Source organism: Patagioenas fasciata, chromosome 3 (assembly GCF_037038585.1).
Source record: "Patagioenas fasciata isolate bPatFas1 chromosome 3, bPatFas1.hap1, whole genome shotgun sequence".
Lineage (NCBI taxonomy): Eukaryota > Metazoa > Chordata > Aves > Columbiformes > Columbidae > Patagioenas > Patagioenas fasciata.
This window is the reverse complement of record NC_092522.1, coordinates 18,231,577-18,249,120: the sequence shown is the minus strand read 5'-3', so window position 1 is coordinate 18,249,120 and position 17,544 is coordinate 18,231,577. Positions and strand designations below refer to the sequence as shown.

At 41.9% G+C, this 17,544-nt stretch overlaps 1 protein-coding gene across 3 annotated transcripts in view; it reads left to right on the top strand.

Moving 5' to 3' along the window:
• Nucleotides 1-14,265, top strand: part of FOXN2 (forkhead box N2) — a 36,505-nt gene extending 22,240 nt beyond the window's left edge. For 2 of the 3 annotated variants that reach the window (XM_065835408.2, XM_065835409.2), the window contains exons 3-6: nt 284-408; nt 4,675-4,739; nt 8,970-9,038; nt 9,493-14,265. In XM_065835408.2, the coding sequence (XP_065691480.1) occupies nt 284-408; nt 4,675-4,739; nt 8,970-9,038; nt 9,493-10,007 (774 nt within the window). In that variant the 3' untranslated portion in view covers nt 10,008-14,265. The remainder of the gene's footprint in view (nt 1-283; nt 409-4,674; nt 4,740-8,969; nt 9,039-9,492) is intronic. The other variant, XM_065835410.2, reaches the window with a different exon arrangement.
• Nucleotides 14,266-17,544: the final 3,279 nt, after the last annotated feature.

The window sequence follows — 17,544 nt, the reverse complement described above, 5'->3', positions numbered from 1 at the left end:
TTACCAAGTGTTTAAATAAGGTTTACAGCTTTCAGTAGATGAGTATGAATGGAGGTGCTATCCCAAGCTGCAAGATGGATGTTTCCATACGGTATAACAAGGGTCCAGGCACCACGCGCTCAGTTTTGGAGCATCCACTTTTTGTGCAGGTGATGTACACCAGCTGTACAGCGGTGGATGCCTATGTCATTGCATTTTGCTGCTTCTTAGGAATACCGAGTTAGAAATGACTGTAACACCCTTTTCCCTGGATTTTCTAATTTGCACTACTTCTTCCTTGCAGGTGAATGGAAAAGGTTCGTTATGGTGTGTTGACCCAGAATATAAACCTATTCTCGTGCAAGCACTGAAAAAGCAGCCTTTTCCCTCAGCACTTGCGTTTTATACTCCGCCAGCATCACCATCAAGGTAGGTGAATTTCCTCATCAGAGCATGGTTACATTCCTCCACCAAGCAGAGGAGATGCCCGGGCAGATGCTGATGCCTTGTTACCAGCTGCCACCCGAGAGAAGAATTTGAGTGGCGCTGAGGTGAGACTGGCTAGACGAGGCGGGGAGACGTAATAAGCTCAGGCTTCCCAGACAGCAGATCTGGGGTTCGTGTCCCAGTCATCTTTGTAACTGTGTGAGAGGTTAAAAGAAAGAGGTCAGGGCTGTGCTGGGCGCTTACTGGTGATCCACATTTCTCTGGAGGGAAGGCAACCCCAGGAACTGGAGCAAAATCCTTCTTCAAGCACTGGGACTGATGTAGGGTGGCTGGTGCTGCTAGCTTGGATGGAGGTGCGTGTCTTCTCTAAGTCAGTCACCTGGTTATAAAATATGTATGTTCTATGCTGTTGTCAAAACCAATCAACTTTCCTACAACCTGAAGTGTTGAGAGAGGTGGGTCTAAGAGCGGGGTGTTTTTCTCTGAGGCTTTTAAAAGCATTTTGCAGCAGGGATGGGAAGAACAGCCTTTACCATAAACATACTCTGAGGTGGAGCAAGACTTCTGAAATCAAGGCTTCCTCATCTGACACATTTTAATATTGGGCAAGAGATTTTGGGAGAATTTGAAGTCAACGTCATGCTTTCTCAGTAGAGGAAGAGGAAGGGCAGCTAGGTGAGCCTACAGAGGAAGGACGGTGAGGAGGAGGACCGAAAGCAGAGAGGAATGCATTGCTGTTGGTGAACTCAGTTGTTAGGAAGGCATGTGGCCGGTTTAGCTAGTTCAGCAGAGAATTTGGGTGAGATAAGAGATAATTAAGGTCTCTGTACATTCCCCTATACCTTAACTTTACTGCGAGGAGTTTTCCTTAACAAACAGGAGGAACTGAGGTTACTGGAGCAGGATGTAGAACAGATAACATTAAGCAGACATTTCTAAGGGTCCAACAGGACGCTGACCCTGGGAGCCGGCACCCTGGTGCAAGCCTTTGCTGTCTGGCAGCAGCTGATGGTTTGTGTGGCGTGGGCTCTGCCAGTTGGGCTTGTAACCTGCGAGATGCAAGAGTCGTGTCTGACCTTCCAGCTGTCTTGAGCTATAAAGGGTCATCTTGGGTTTGAACGAGCCAGGCACAAGTGTCCTGTTTTCCAGCTTCCCCTGGAACAGGAGCGTTACTAAAATAACCCTGAAGTATTTAAGTATTAAGAAATAGTCAAATCGGAAAGAGAAGGCTGATGGTATTGTCAGGCTTTGTTTTGTGGGAACAAAGACTCTGGAAACTACTGTAATTGGTCTCAAGATGATAATGTTTTGACAGGCATTAATGTTTCTCTGTAAGGGCACAGACTTCTGTTTTTTCAGTATAACTCGAGTGAAGATGTGGTCCTTGAAAGCTTTGTTGACACTGTGTCTGTGTTAACACAGTCAAACTTGAAAATTTAGAGAATACAGATGGGAAGGGACCTCTGGATCTTGTCTGTCCAGCTAGAGGAACAGAGGGCCAAGACAGACTCAGCCTAGGGCAGGTTGTTAAGAGCCTTGACCAGTTAAGCTTTTAATATCTCCAAGGTCTTCAAGATTAGTCCGATGATACAAGCATTGAAGTCTGATTTACTTAGCTTGTGTAAATAAAACGTACTGAAATAAGGTGTTGGGAAGGAGAGATTTTATCTGAAGGCTAAAGTACTTGCAAGATCAGGACTTTTATTTGAAGCTGTTGTTCTTGGTAACTTTTTTCCTTCGTTGAAGGACTAGTCGCACTTGCCAACAATCACAATTACAAGGAAATCCTGGTCCTAATGAAGCCACATGGCAAAATTCCCATTGACTCTAATATGTGAAGGATTTTGCAATGCTTGTATTTATGAGGACAACAAAATAAAACAAGTGTTTTGAGATACCTGACTTCTTCCTAAGGGAAGCTAGTGTATTTTCCTTTAATAATAAAACATTTGTACAACTTTCATACACAGCAAAACAGATTTTTTTTTTTCCCCCTTCCATGTTTAAAAATTCTTGGATTAGATTTAAATTCTGGCCTAATTTTGGGGAAGGGCCCCAAGGGGCTGCCATGTGTGTGGAGAGAAAGGAGAATGCCCAGAGAGTACGGCTAGAGGGAGGCTGGAAGGACTGTCCAGATTTATCTACAGAGCCATGCTAGAATTTGACTGCGAGAGTCTCTGAACTTCTCTAGCGTTCATAATTATTTTACAATGTGTTTGCCATGAATATACCTATAATTCAGCAGGATTTTAAAATTTAAAGTGTTACTTTGAGCAGAAACTATCCAAAACTGTAATCTGTGTCTGATTACACTGAAGTTTGTATTATCGTAAATGATTGGCATCACTGGTGCACTTTATTGCTGCACAGCTTGTTCAACAAGTTGGTGCAAGGCCCCTAGCTGCATTCTGTTTCTCGTATTATACTGCATGTAGTACATCCCTGGGCTGTGGGCATGGCCAGGGTCCTCATCTTGTAAATACTTTGTGCATAGCTTTTCTTAATCAATACGAAGCATTAATTTGCTGTAGGAAAGCTCTGTGTGGATATGATTCTTAAAGCATCTGAGCTCAGACAAAAGTATGCAGGTGTTTAGCATCTCTTTGTACAATTTACCTGCAAACTGCAGAACCAGCCCCATTGGGGTGGGTGTGTTGCTTTCCTTGTGATTTTTTTTTTTAATTCCCCCCACCACCACTATTTTTGGATCTGTTACCCTTGCACTCCATCACCCCTACAAGAAAACATACCAGACAGTGAACTCAAGTTTTGCACACATTCATGTTGAGCTGCATTGGATCCTTTCCCTTTGTTTAGCACACTGGGAAACGCTTCAATACTACTCTCCTTTTCAGTAGCTTTGGTTACCAGTGCCAGGCAGGCTGCAGTGCTGCAAGAGCTGCTTACGTAGCTCGGGTGATGCATTTCAAGCCACCTTGCTTCGAGACTATTATTATTATTATTATTATTATTATTATTATTATTATTATTATTATTTCTTCTTCTGTAGTATCCCAGCCTTTGGAGCAGTTACCAATGGCCAGCTGCGCTTGGATATAATGATAGCAAGTTGTAGCAGTGAGAGTATTGAAGGGACATCCCTCACTAACAGCTACACAGAGCAGCTGATCTCAGGGTTGTTGAGGTGTGTGCAGCCACAGCACCAGCCAGTGATAAATATTTTCTTCAAAATTCAACTTAAAGAATGAAGATGTTAGTTTTAGAAAGGTATTTTGAAACCTGAACTAGATGATCTAGATGAGTAATTAAAAAAATTAAGCACTTAGCAGCTTTGTGATTTTTGTGGGGATTTGTGGCTGTGCCTTATTTTGGAAAATAATGCTACCAAATCTGATAAATATAAAAGGTAAATGCACCTTAATGATAGAAATCACCCCATTAATCTCATAGGTTGCTGTTAAAGGTTGGGCTTGAAAATTCTGCTTAACACCCTTTGAATTATTCCAGTGACACTGTAAAATATGCACATTGATTGCTACGTTTCATGCAATTTTAATTGTTGTGTGCTGTTTCTATTGTCTTTGTTTCTAACTGGGCGCTAGTATATTTATAATTAACTGAGTAATTAGGACTGAATGTGTAGCAGAAAACCCTGTGAAAGTTTTAACTTGCCCACTGTGCTGTAAGGTATTAAGCACTACTTCACCAGGTACAAAGCGGATCTGATAATGCAAAAAAGCAGACAGCAACACCAAAACAGCCCGGCTTTAGATAGCTTCAAAATGAGCAGATATCTTGGTTTGGTTTCTTTTTGTACAACACTATCTTTTGTTTTTGTTAATCTCCCACCTCCATTTCCAGGAGCAGATGAACACAACCGGTCCTTACCTGTTCTGTTGCTCCTGGGCTCTCAGCATTCCTGTATAAGCTAATGTTTTGTCATATGTAGGTTTTACTTACTATAAAAAAATACATATATTTATTAAATTCCAGCCTTTAGGCAGGTACATAAAATCTGTAGAAGTTAGTGTCTTTTGCCAAAAAGACTTTTGCTTAGTGTGCATTTGGAGATGTTTTACATCCATTGGCTTATAGTGCTACATAAACCATAAGCCAATGTGTCAAGCCTTCTACTGAGGGCAATAGAAATTGCTTGCCCACCAAACTGTGGTGGTTGGGTTGGTTTTGGTTTTACCTTTCTGTGATCATAGTATTGTGTTTACTATACTTTGTACAAATCATTTATTTAATTAGGGCTTGACTTTGACCTGTTGAATTTCTTTTCAGTAGGTCAGCATCCCCTCACTATCTCACTTCAGTCCTTCAGCAGAATCATGGCCGATCTCTCAAAGGTAAACATTTAATTTTCTTTCGCTCTGCTCCCTGGGTTTTAGTCACAAGCATGTACTGAAACCCAGCTGATGATGTGTACAGACCTGCTCTGAAGTGTCTGCTAGATTATGATAACAACTGATGTAGTGGAATGCATGCTCATTATGTTAGCCACCTGTGTATTAAGTTAAAGCCATAAGGTGAATTTCAAGATGTAACACAGGCCATCTAGTTCTGCGAGCAAGGTATTAGCAGACACATCACTCTCAAATATGACCTAGTTAAGAATGAATAGTTTGGTAGAATACAAATCTGAAAACCACATATCTCTACAGTAGTTTTGTTGCTAACCAAGAACTGAGAACAAAAGGCAGCAAACTTTAATGTATAAAACCTGGAGATGTGGCTGCAGAAGTGCCTTAAAGTTGGTTGTTTGATACAAGTGGGTGGGAAAGCACAACAGGATTGCAGGGGAACATGGAATGATGGGTGTACTTCAGATGAGTATTTCACAGCTGTGTGTTACTTTTCACTCCTCACCAAAAAGTTGGGCACGAGCTGGTGTTTCTGCCAGTGTTGTTTTGCAGGAAGACCTAAGTTCTGGATATTAACTCGGTAAACAGAAGATCCTTGTGGTGTCTGTTTAGTTTAAGGTATCACCTTAAAAATGGAAAAACATTGATTTTAACTCCTGGGATAGAGGAATAAGATGGCTTTAATATATGGACTCCAAATACAGGTCTTGATGCTGTAGGCTGCAGTGCCGCTCCTCAACCAAGTTTATATCCTTCTGCGTTTCCTGCACTAGTAATGAAGTAAGTGCAGGAGAAAACAAGTCATGCCCACAACCACAAGCTTTTATGTTGTATAAATGTTATTTAACCATAGTCAAAGAAAAAGCTTGGACTGGACCGAGCCATGCTTAGGATATTACTGTGGATGAATGATCTTTTCCAACCATGGCAGAAACTCAGTAGCACAACACATTTCCCCTTCTAGCAAGTTAACCATAGGTATCTGTAGATGATGCTTCAGACGGTGTCTGTCCCTCCTGGTTGTCCCTGCGGTAGCTGGCACCGCTCTTCGGGCAGCTGTTTGCACTTGCAGACCTGCCCAAGGGGTCGGATTGGCGCTGGCAGCAGTGTGTGAGCTGGGCAGGAGATGTCAACGTAGCTACACTGGTGCTTTTGTAGCAGGGACAACCCCAAAATTGTGTTGCTACTGAGAAAGAATGCAGGTTTTGGGGGGTTGTTTTGCTGTTTATTTTCCCGGGAATCCCTGCTGAAGTGCAGCATCGCGTGCCTTTCTGGTGCCCCCTTCCTCTGCCTACTGGGATATACCCGCTCTTACAGGTTTCAACGAGCGTTAGAGTAACAAGGACTTGGCCACGGTTCTGTCCTAGGGATTTCTATGTTTGCTTTCTACAGTGAAAAATGGCCAGACAGATTGAGACTTTTTTTAAAACTGTATTTAACATAGAAATCTGTTTTTCATCTACAGTCAAATGCAAATAGGAGTAGCAACAGCTGTTGAACAGCAGATAGTTATTTCATTTTCCCCTATGTGCTGCTTAAAAAGTTTGCTTCATTTTAAAACATGTAAGTGGGCCTTGGTACCAGGAGGGAGCTAGACACCATGCCGAGATATCACAGCATTTCTTTAGAAGCCTGTTGAGCACAGGTCTTCTACCTCAGTAATAAAGCTTAAGCCACTGAAGGCTTATCCTCATCAAAAATAATAATTTTTTTGGAAGTGCTAAAAAGTGAATTGTGCTCATTTTTTAAAGGGCTGATCCCAAGAAAAAGCAACCATCTGTTAATTTGTAGTGGAGGAGTATTGCTAAAGCTCTTTCAATAGGATAACCAAAGGCCAACGCCGAAGCAGGGCTTCAGCAGCACAGTAGACATCCAGCTCTCCGGTGCTGCTAGTGCAGTGGGCTGTTGAGGTTAGAGGGTTTCTTGTAGTTTTTGTCCACAAACCAGAGACATTGGTTAGGCAGCAAAGCCAAGGGTTTTTAAAGACCAAGCAGCTGCCTGGTAATTGCCACGCATCCAGAGGGAGGTTTTCTGGTGGTACCCGGGTAGCCAAGCAGCATCCTGGTGAAGGAAGCTTCCTTGGGAAGACCCAGGATTCTCAGGGCTTGTTAGAGAATACAAGAAATGCCCCTCCTGTTAATGATTTTGCTGGTGTGTCCTGTGGTAGGTTTGGAGATTTTGCCAGTCTGATGCTGTTCCAAGTTGCTACACTGGAGGTGCTGAAATAACAACATATATCTGCTGTCATTTAATTTCTGCATCTCGGTGAAGCTGTTCAGCATCTCCCTGGCATTAGAGGAAAGCCATTAATGTTCCTGGGGTCATACAGGGCAGCTGTTGTTCAGATGAAAGAATTCCTTGTAATAAGGTGCCTCCTCAGCCATTCTGCTGGGGAAGCATAAATTTGGGAATACTGCTCTGTCAGTTGGATACATACGACTTGTAAACTCAGGAGCCCTATTGCTGACAAACAAACAAAAAGACAAAATGGGATAAGATAAAATAATTTAAGGTCTATCCCACTGCACTCATTAAAGTGTACTGCTTTTAAAATCATAGAAAGTGAAAACACGAGGCGAATGTGTACGTTTTATAACCTGTGCTGGAAACAGCAGCTCAGTTCCATGTTGGTACAACATTTCCAAGTCGATGTCGTCATAGTAGTATTTGTCCTTGACCAAGACGAAGTTAGGGACAATTATAGAGTCATAGAATTGTTTAGGTTGGGAAAGACCTTTAAGATCATGGAGTCCAACCATTAACCTAACACTGCCAAGTCCACCACTAAACCATGTCCCTGAACACCACATCTACACATCTTTTAAACAGCTCCAGGGATGGTCACTCAGCCACTTCCATGGGCAGCCTGTTCCAGCGCCTAGCAACTGACAACCCTTTCATGAAGAAATTTCTCCTAATATCCAAATTATATAAGATAAGGAAGCCAAACTGATGATTCTACACTCCCTTTCCCAGTACTAACCCTAACATAGTTAATGCATATGATGGAAGCTGGATGGAGGGAGGGGAAGAAATGCTATAAAAAATGACATGGCTGATGTTTCACTTCAGCAATTCTCACCCTGGTTCCAGTTCAGTAGGACTGAGAGCCCGTTCTGCTCGCTGCTGGCACCTTCTATGCATTGTCTTCCAGCCCTGCTTCTCCACTCATCACTCATATGTACATACATATGTACCCCTCAGATGTGGTCTTTTGCTCCAAGACATGAAGGTTCTTGTGGGATCTCACCATCGCTTTGCTCCTCTTTTGCCTGGTTAGTTCACCATATATATATATATACACATATATATAGTCTTACATATTTCTCTCCTGTATCAGGAGAGGGATATATAGCCTATATCTCCATCATCCATAGCTGAAGTGAGCAAAGGAGGACTTTGGATTCCCTGTTTGTTAAAGTGCATGAGCATGTCCTGAAATGAGCGGGGAAGGCGTGGTTGTTTCTTTTCCTTTTCACCTGGTTCTGGTTGGAAATGTCATTCCTTGCCATAATATCCTCAGAGTGCCCTTCTTGAGATGCAAGTAGTCCAGTCTGTGTGGCAAAGGATGGAGTTTTACAGCAGCACTTGGCACTGTAGTTAAAAGTGCTGCCATTCACCTAAATCTTTTAAAGTGCCTATTTATTATTTAGATCCTCATGCTTTCTAGAGCAGTGCCCCTTCCCCACTCGTCTTCTCAATTTCTTCCATTTGGCTTGTTGTTAGTGTGAAAAATACTGCTGGAGGAGAGAAGTGTGCTGAATTAGTGCTGTGTTAATGAGCGTATTCGCTCCTCAGCCTCTTCACATAACCAGGGTATGAAGCTGCTGAGATGCTTTGCTGTGGCATATGCATAATCTTTCTCTCTCAGCTGGTATGAACAAAAGCCACTTGTTGATAAGTATAGCAGCAGCATCGTCGTATGAATGTCTAATTAATAATGTTGCTGATTCTTGGCTTCAGCTTTGGTAAGTGCAGTGTGAGAATTCAGCTTTTGAAAATTCAGGTTTTGAATATCATAGTTAAGATATGAGACTGTTCTATAACTGTATTGCACTGTAGAAGAGTCATGCTCCGTCTAAATTCATCCATTCCCTCCCAGCTCTTTATTGTAGGCCAATGTATGCAGATAGATATTCTTCGTATGTTCTAGGGACCTCATTTTGTCAGGCTTACCTGAGATCTAACGTTTTGCTACTTCTCCTTCTTTCGCAGAATCCGATATTGATGCTGCTACTGCAATGATGCTGTTAAATACTTCCATTCAACAAGGGATGTTGGACTGTAAGCATAAGCCATTTTACTCTGTTTTTCTTCTCTGCCTACTAGCTAAATGTTTTCTCTGTAAAGTTTCAGGCAGTGAGTATGGTCTGGTTTCCAAATAGTAAGAGCAGTCAAGAAGCAATTCTAGTTTGATTATTCTTTGTGCTAGCATCACAGAGTTCTATAGAACCAGCTTTTTTTTTAAATTTTGGGGTTTTTTTCTGCAAAGTTCTTCCCCTGCCCTCTCTGTGTTAGATGGTAAGAAGACATTCTTGGCCTCTTCTGCTTCTCTGGCTCTTACTTGTGATTAGTTGAAGGCCGTTGTCCTCTGTGCATGACAGTAAATGTGCACAAGATATTATGACTCTTAAATGCCCACGTTCAGCTTACTTTGCAGTCAGCCAGCCACAGCACGCTCATTTTGCAGGTGAACTTATTGAAGCATTTACTTACTGACGGATCTTGTCCTTAATAGGTGAGAAACCTCAGCCTCTGAAGGCGCCTAAAAAGAGGAGTTACGGCAGTGCATTCAATCCTCCCAGTTCCATAAATTTGCAAGAAAATGATTCTGCAGCCACCAATATCGATCCGAAGGAGGATCACAACTACAGTGCCAGCAGCATGGGTTCCCAGCGCTGTGCATCTCGGTCCAGCGTGTCTTCCTTGTCCTCCCTTGATGAGGTGTATGAATTTATCTCCAAGACCAGCCATGACGGAAGCGATGGCAGCGAAGGATTTCACAGCGAAGTGGATACAGATGTTGACTATGAAGATGATCCTCTTGGAGACAGTGGCTATGCATCACAACCTTGTGTAGATACCTCTGAGGGATGTCAGCCAAACAAAGCACTTGAGGAGTTATGTCAAGAAATCGATGAGGAATTGAAAGAAGCAGCAGGGTCTCTGCTCCACCTTGCTGGCATCCAAACGTGTTTGAGTTCCTTAATAAGTACTGCAAAGACCCACTGTCACAAGCAAAGGAAAAAATAGTATGTTTGTCAGTGTTGAATATATACATATATTTTTTTTAATTGTGGCAATACTCTTCTACTTTTACCCTTCACAAGGGAGATCAAAGCCATAAGAGGACTCATTACTTTTTTATTTTTGGCGCTAACTATAATTTAGCCATTTATTTTTAAATCACTGCCTAAAAAAGAAAAATAATCTTCTCAGATTAGAAGAGATGCATGACTTGTGAAAACCTGAAAGCATACTTCTTAATGATCCCTTTTATTTTTTTTTCTTTTTAATAGTTTATTTTTTTTTTTCCTAGAGATACGTTTATTCAGATGCACATTGTGGATCATATTTACATCTCTGCTGGCCCCATCTGCAGAGGAGACTCTTGCCCTATCTAAGGGCTCTGACTTCCATGTAAAGGATTAAAAAGGAGGAGAAAAAAGAAAGGGGGGGAAAAAAGGGTTCTGGCCTTGCTTGCCTGCTCCCACTCATCCTCTCTTCGCTCTTCTGAGACAGGTCCTGTGGAAACGCTGGTGAAGCAGCTCCGAGTGGCTGCAGCTCTCAGCCCATCTGACACAGCAGCAGAAAACCTGTAGCACTCCAGGAGCTGCTTTCAGCAAGATGCGAAGTGCTGCCTGGAAGAGTGGGGATAGGGGTTAGCTGAGGTGGGTACCACCCACAGCTTTCTCTTTTTAACTCCTTCCCCCAAATCTGCTGTGTGCAGGTCAGATCCCTGAAGGAAATATTTTTTTTCTTTTTTTTCCCATCTTAAGATAAATTGTCTTTTTTTTTTTTGGGTGGCGTGTGTCCTTTTCATGCAGATGCACAACGTGCGTACACGCACCTTGGATGTAGCCAACAGTGAAACTTGCCAAGTTTGATGTTGTCCTTGTGTTATCTTTGTGTTATGACTACTGTTGAACACGTAGTAGCTGTGCAGTCCTGCAACATCTGCCCTTCTGCCCCGCTACACCAATTCAGGGGAGGAAAGGACCCAACAATTTGATGGTGGTGACAACATGGACGAGGTGGAGGCTTTGAGTGGCGAAGGTGATGAATGGGTGCTGAAAAGGGAACATCTTACCCCATAATCTGAACCAAAATAGAATAGCTTCCTTTTGGATCAGTGAACCCTACATTGCTTTGGGGGTTTTTGCCTCTTCCACCCATCACTCGGGTTTCTGTGTGTGGGGTTTTTTGTTTTTCGGTTGGGTTTTTGGTTTGGTTTGGTTTTTTTTGGTCACCTGGGCTGTCCATACCTTTTGCTTCTCAGATCACTGTGCCTTGTGCTGTGTGAGTCCTGTCAGCCTCCTGCCACATAGAGGGCATCTAGCGAGCAAGGCTTCAACCTTTGGATGTGCATCGGAACTCAGGAGGACCTCTCTGTTTTGGGAAGAAACTCCTTCACAATTCGTTTTTGCAATAAAATAATCTCTTGGTAGTTCCCAGACATCCTTTGGCCAAAAATGTTTTAGTGGTATGGTGAAGTTTTTTCCTCTATTGTGTTTTGTTTGTTATTGGTTGTTTGTTGTTTTTGTTAATCTTTTACAATCAGTGGTAGTTGCTTACATCTTCTTAGATTTTTTTTTTTTTAAGTTTTCTGATCAAAAATGGCTAAGCAGTTCTGTTGGACTGGGTTTTAACAGTACTGTAAGTATAAGGATGCCTTAAGTATGTTGCAGAATCTTACACAGCTATCAAAGGTCATCTTTTCCTGTTCCCAAAAGGTAGCATGATGTGCCACAGATGTTCTCCCTAGCACGTGAAGCTAGTGCTTCCGGCAGGTGTTGGGCTAGCTGGTTGAAAATTAGGAGTAGAGCCACCTAGGAAACCAATACCCACTGTTTGGGTTGTTGAAAAACAGTGTTGGATTCAGCCAAAAGTTAACCTTTCCCTAATGGGGCATTTTTTCTGGCTATTTGGAGGCCTTTCTTAGATCAGTGTGGTGGTTTGTTTTGTTTTGTTTTTAAATTATTTGTCAGCCTCTTCACGAATACTGCCATAAATCGTCTGCTAATATACGAACACAGCCGTGCTGCTGAAGGTCTGTTGCTCTGAGGGCCTGTCCCAGTGCCTCTTGAAGACAACGCTGGTGCTCCCGCTGACTCAATGGCTGTTGGATCAAGCCTGAAATATTTCAGGTTCTTTGCATTTTGGAATTTAAAGCCAATATTATTGTTTTTGAAAGCACAAACACTAGAAAAAAAAAGTTGCGTTTTTTGTTTTTCGATTACTTCGGTTTTAAGAATGTTTTATTTCTTGAAAGGGAAGAAAAATACTCTGCTGCATTCCTGCTTTGTGTGAACACCTGTTAGCCTACACCTGTAACAGGGCAACGTGTGTGCAGATGTGTGTGTCTTCTGGATATCGCAAGTGGTGCATTAGCCAGTTAGATCTGATATCACATGTGTTACTGATGGAAAGTAGGGATAAAACTCGCTATTTAAAGGAAAAATTAAGTGCCAACGCAGCGGTTCTTAGGATTTGGGGGTGTGGAGATGTGAATGCTTGGTGGAACTCACGGGTCGGCTTTTGTACCTTGATGGAAAACTGCAAAGGGCAGAGTTGGTGTTGATGGGCAGTGCAGGATGCTGCTGGGTGCTGCGATTCCAGCCGCACGCTGGTGAAGAGGGGTGCTGCCTGGCTCCTGCTGAAGGTGGTTGCAGCTTTTCTGTAGCTTCCAGTGAAAGCCGGACCAAGGGCTAAGTACTCTGGAAACTGCGGTTGTATTGAGCTCCATGCTTTGGTTTGGTTGTGAATTACTTGCTTGCCCCAGATAAAATTTAAGAAGGTTAATACTTACTGGTAGTGTGGCTGTGCTACTGTTAACCCTGAAGCTGGTGATAATGACTTCATTTCTGAAGGGATGGGGTTGGGATGCTAACAGTGTGTTTAATTACCATATGAAACAAGCAATAAAACCATACTATCAGAAGTTCTCAGTGAAAGCTGCGTCCATCCTTAGGGCTCTCAGCCTGGGAGGACTGGAACCGTGGAAGGGGGAAGTGGAGCCATGCTCTCCACGCTTTGCTGCCTTCCCTGTCCCGTTGTGAAGGAGAAGGCAGCTGATCTGTGCTCCTGACCCGTTCCACCACATTGTCCCATGCCTCTGCCCGCGCCGTTTGGGAGGCAAAGGCTTCCAGCTCAGTTGTAGAGCTCCCTTGGTAGTGGGAGAAGAGCTGCCCTTCCTTTCGCTTACGTACCTAGCATTGGGTTTGGGTTGTTTTGCCACCTCAGTTAGAGACCCTGGTGTATATAGTATAAATGGAATATAATTAAAAGTTATTTTGATTGTTGGGTTTTGGTTTTTTGTTTCGTTGTTGTTTTTTAAGTGACATATGTAAAATGTTCATGCCAATGGTTGACTCAGATATATTTTGGCAAGAAAAGTATTAATGACCACGTTCAATTCTTTAAGTACAGTGAAGAAGTGTATGAGACTCGTGTACAAGGGAGGCTGCTCTGTTCAGGATAAATCTGATGTGAGTACTGTACGAACCTGTATTGGCCTTTCAGATTCCCATACTAAATTACTGCTTTTGTAAAGGTCACATCAATCATTTTACAATCTGACTGTAAAGTTGAAGTTGTAGGGTTTGCAACTTTTCATCAGCCTGAAAGTAAATACAAGCTTTAGTTAAAGTACACCCATACACATTAATAATGGTGTAGTCAAAATATTTATTGAAAAGGTAGAATATTTTAAATGTTGCACCTGCCATTATATCTTAAAGCACATTCTTCACACCTAACTGCCAGTGCCATTATCAAGTCTGTTTTATAAATGTACATTTCTTCAAACTGAAAAGTGCATAATTAAAAGTATTATGTTACTGCCATATAGTGATATAAAACATTTTATAATTGCCAATTCATTGTAACTATTATTTATTTAAAAGTGAATTGTAAGAATGCTTTCTGATCAAATGAACCAGAGTTGTTTTTAAATGGTTCCCGTTAGGTTGTTTCTAATGTAGCATAAGCAATGTCCTTGGGTTTGTTTAGAATAATTTTGCCAGTAGGTGACCAATTCTAACCCTTTTTCCTCCAGTTTAGTCCTTTACCCCTTTTAAAGACGATTTACGGAAGTTTAGTTTTTTGTATGCTAATCTCTGTTAATTAAAATGTTTATAAAGTTTATTTTTACCAAAGAGATGCAATTCATTATGACAAAATGTTGCAGAATAAAACTTTGTTTTATAACATTTGTGACTTTTCTGCCCACGTTTTTCATTCAGATGATCAAAGGGGCTTTTCTAAAATAAACAGCATTGCAAACAAGAAAGGACTGTGTTCTCTCTTTATCTACAGACCCTGGTCTCAGGTGGTGCGCCAAGTCCCCAGCCTTGCCATTTAAATCTCTTCCACAAGACTGGGCTAGTGTTGAGAGCTAAATATGTAATTTGTCGTAGGTCTCCGCTTGGTTAAGACTCGCATGCGTGTGCATGTCATCTGTACAAGAACAGAACCCTATCAGTCCATCGTACAGTTTGCTTACAGTCAGGTTCACCCATAGCTGGCCCATAATATTTGAAGAGCATCTTATTAAGGCAAGATTTCACCCTTTAACCTGGAAGCTGAGCTAAATTTTTACACTTCGGAAATTGCTGAGATACTACTTCATACCATTTGCCTTCTTGTGCAAAGATTTGTTTAAACAGAAATAAGTTGAATCTTTTCCCGATGAAAGATCTGTGATGACTTACAGTTCTGTATTCATATCATTATGGCTAAGTTGCTTCTATGACACTCAAAAAGATCAACAGCATTGTACAGGGCGGGTAATTTTACAAGCATGTCCCTGGATAAAGCTGCATAGGTCTTGTTTGGTATTTTTTCAGTATTTACTTTTCTCTAGATATGATTTATGGTGTCTGTTGGGTCTTTATACACAAGGCTTTATGGGAAGCACAGTGGTGGGACCACCCCTCTCTTCTTTAGCAGCAGATAAATGCTCGCCATCCCGCTTCCCACGTGCATCCCTTGCTGTGCCCGGGCAGTGTCCCCTCCAGTGCACACCCACGTGCCCTTCCCATGCCAGGGAGGCGGAACTACCAGAGTGGGAAACGATACGACATGATGTTTATCTCTCTCAAGAGCAGACATCGATCGCTCTCTTCTATTTTAATTTTTTTTAGCTGACTAGTGTCACTCTGTTAAGTTTCCTCTGTAGGATCTGATGGAAATACAGTTCCCTTTGCAATACTTGAAGTGATAACAGTAGATTTTAACAAAGGCATGCCTTCATCACCATATCAAATAATATTTAAATCACAAATTATAGAATACATATGTACTATAAATATATTTGATTTAGTGTTCATCTTAACATACTGATAAGACAACAGCTCTAATGAGTTCAGACAAAATCACAGCTATGTATCACATCATCATGATATCTTTCTAATTGTTATCCACTATATCGTTCCAAGAAAGCCTTAAGTTCATTGTTAAATTTCCCAAGAGTGTTTTCCTCTGTGACAACTTTTCTGGGAACCCCACTCTGTATGGAGCCACAACTCTCAACATAAAGCATTAACTAAAGCAATTATCCGCTCACACCAGCTGTATTTTAAGGACATTTGTTGAGGAAATACTTACTAATTTTGTGAAGATGGCTGTCTAAATTTGACACAGAATATGGCTACACTTTCACAGATCTTGAGTTTCCAGATACCACTGTTTAAGCTTAGTTTGAGTAGTCTGAAGAAATATATGATCTGGTGTGCTTGGAGGTAATCAATCACATATCAGTATTAGTCCAGCAATGTTCCTGTGAACTTCCCCAGCGTATTTGGACACTGAAACTCTCGGCCCTGTTTTCACCTGCAAAAGATGGATTTGCACCTGAGAAAGCAACGCAATATCACCTCTGCCCAAATGCTGAGTCTTCAGATCAGCCAGGTTCCTTGTTCTCCCTTCTCTTCCCAAAGGCCCTCCTGAAAGCTCCTGCAGCTCTCAACTACTTACAGCTAAAGCAAGATTATTAACTGCCCTCTGCCACTGTTAGTTTAAACAGCTCTTCGTTAAACATCAGAGTGTTTGTTTTCCTATCGCATCAGTACAAACACGATCATTTCACTCCTTAGGCTCTTGACTTGTTAAACAAAGTAAGATTATTTGGTTTCCGTTTGGAAGACGTGATCTTTGTTTCTCTCAACTGCTTTTCTGTACATTGATTCTGGTTTGAATTTGGCCTGTTGGCATGTGCATGAGAAGAGCTACTCTATGAGAGTGTTGGTGCTTTTTGTAACGTGGCCTTCACACCCTCCCTGCCTTGGCAGCACCACTCTTGCCTGCTTGTCCTAGGTTTGTCATGGCCTTCACTATGCTCGCATACAGTTGACTAATCCTGTTATCATCTAATATGTCCACCTCTTTGTTCTCTTCTGTCACTGCAAAACCGGGAGGAGCCAGTTGGCAGAAAAAGTTGGTAGTTCGTGACCTGGAACTGGATTTAATGAGATCTGTCCTGATCCTGACTCTTTGTGATCTCTCTTGGTAACCTTCCTGCTCACCAGGACTTCCCTTTCAGCACAGCCTGTCTGAATAGAGGAAGAAGGACAAGATTTATCAGCCGTGATATGTATTCCGTCAATGCAAGTTGCAGTTCAGCTCATTTTGCGATTTACCTACAGGACTATTTTTGTTTAAAACGGTGGGGACAGATCAAAGGTGTCTTTGCCTCATGTCTGGATAGGAGATGCTACATTTGCCATCGTCACACCTCATGTGAGTCATCAGAGTGTCCACCCACAATGAAGTTCTCATCTGTTCTCTTTCAGTGTTCAGAGAAGAACATCTAGTTCCTTTAAACTAGGTATGTCTAGCTGAGTGTTGCTTTTATGCTGGGCACCATTATCTCCATTTCCATAGCACGTTGACTTCACAAGCCCTAATGGGCAGCGCACTAAATCAGACTGAGTCCCTAATTTCTGTATCCATTCCAAAGATGCTGGTAGCAGTTAAACACTTGTGTATTTTCACATCTAGAAAGGCAGGATGGTCCCTATCAGACTGACCTCAGGAGCGCTGATGTGCTCCTGTGCTTTGCAGTTGTCAGGCAGCTGTTCAGACAAATCTCTGTAGGTGCCTGTATCAACCAGCATCACTTTTAAAAATAGATTTCATGCCTTAAAGGCTTTTTAAAAAAAATTCATTAACTTGGTGTCTTGGTTTCTTATTAACATCCAGTAGGTTCCCAGTTGTTTTAAATGCTAAAATTAGCTCAGCAAACTACATTTTCAGTTATTTTCAGTAAGGGTACATTTTATTCTCTCATAAGCTTTGTGCGTGCTTTCTGAACTGCTGGTGGAGGTTTCCATGCTCTGAATACACAGCTGGACCTCCACAAATTACTGGCTTTTTACTTTTCTTTTGGCTCTCAGTAATTTGCAAAGATTAAAAATCCACCTGTTGAGTCTGACCACGGTGTGCTGGCTGAAATGACCTGCTGTTCTGCACAGAGGTGTAGGCAGAGCCGAGCCATTTCAAAAGAAAAGATGTTTCCTTAAGTCTCCAAGTGGCTACACAAATCTGGGTATTAACTCTAGTGCGATCGTGT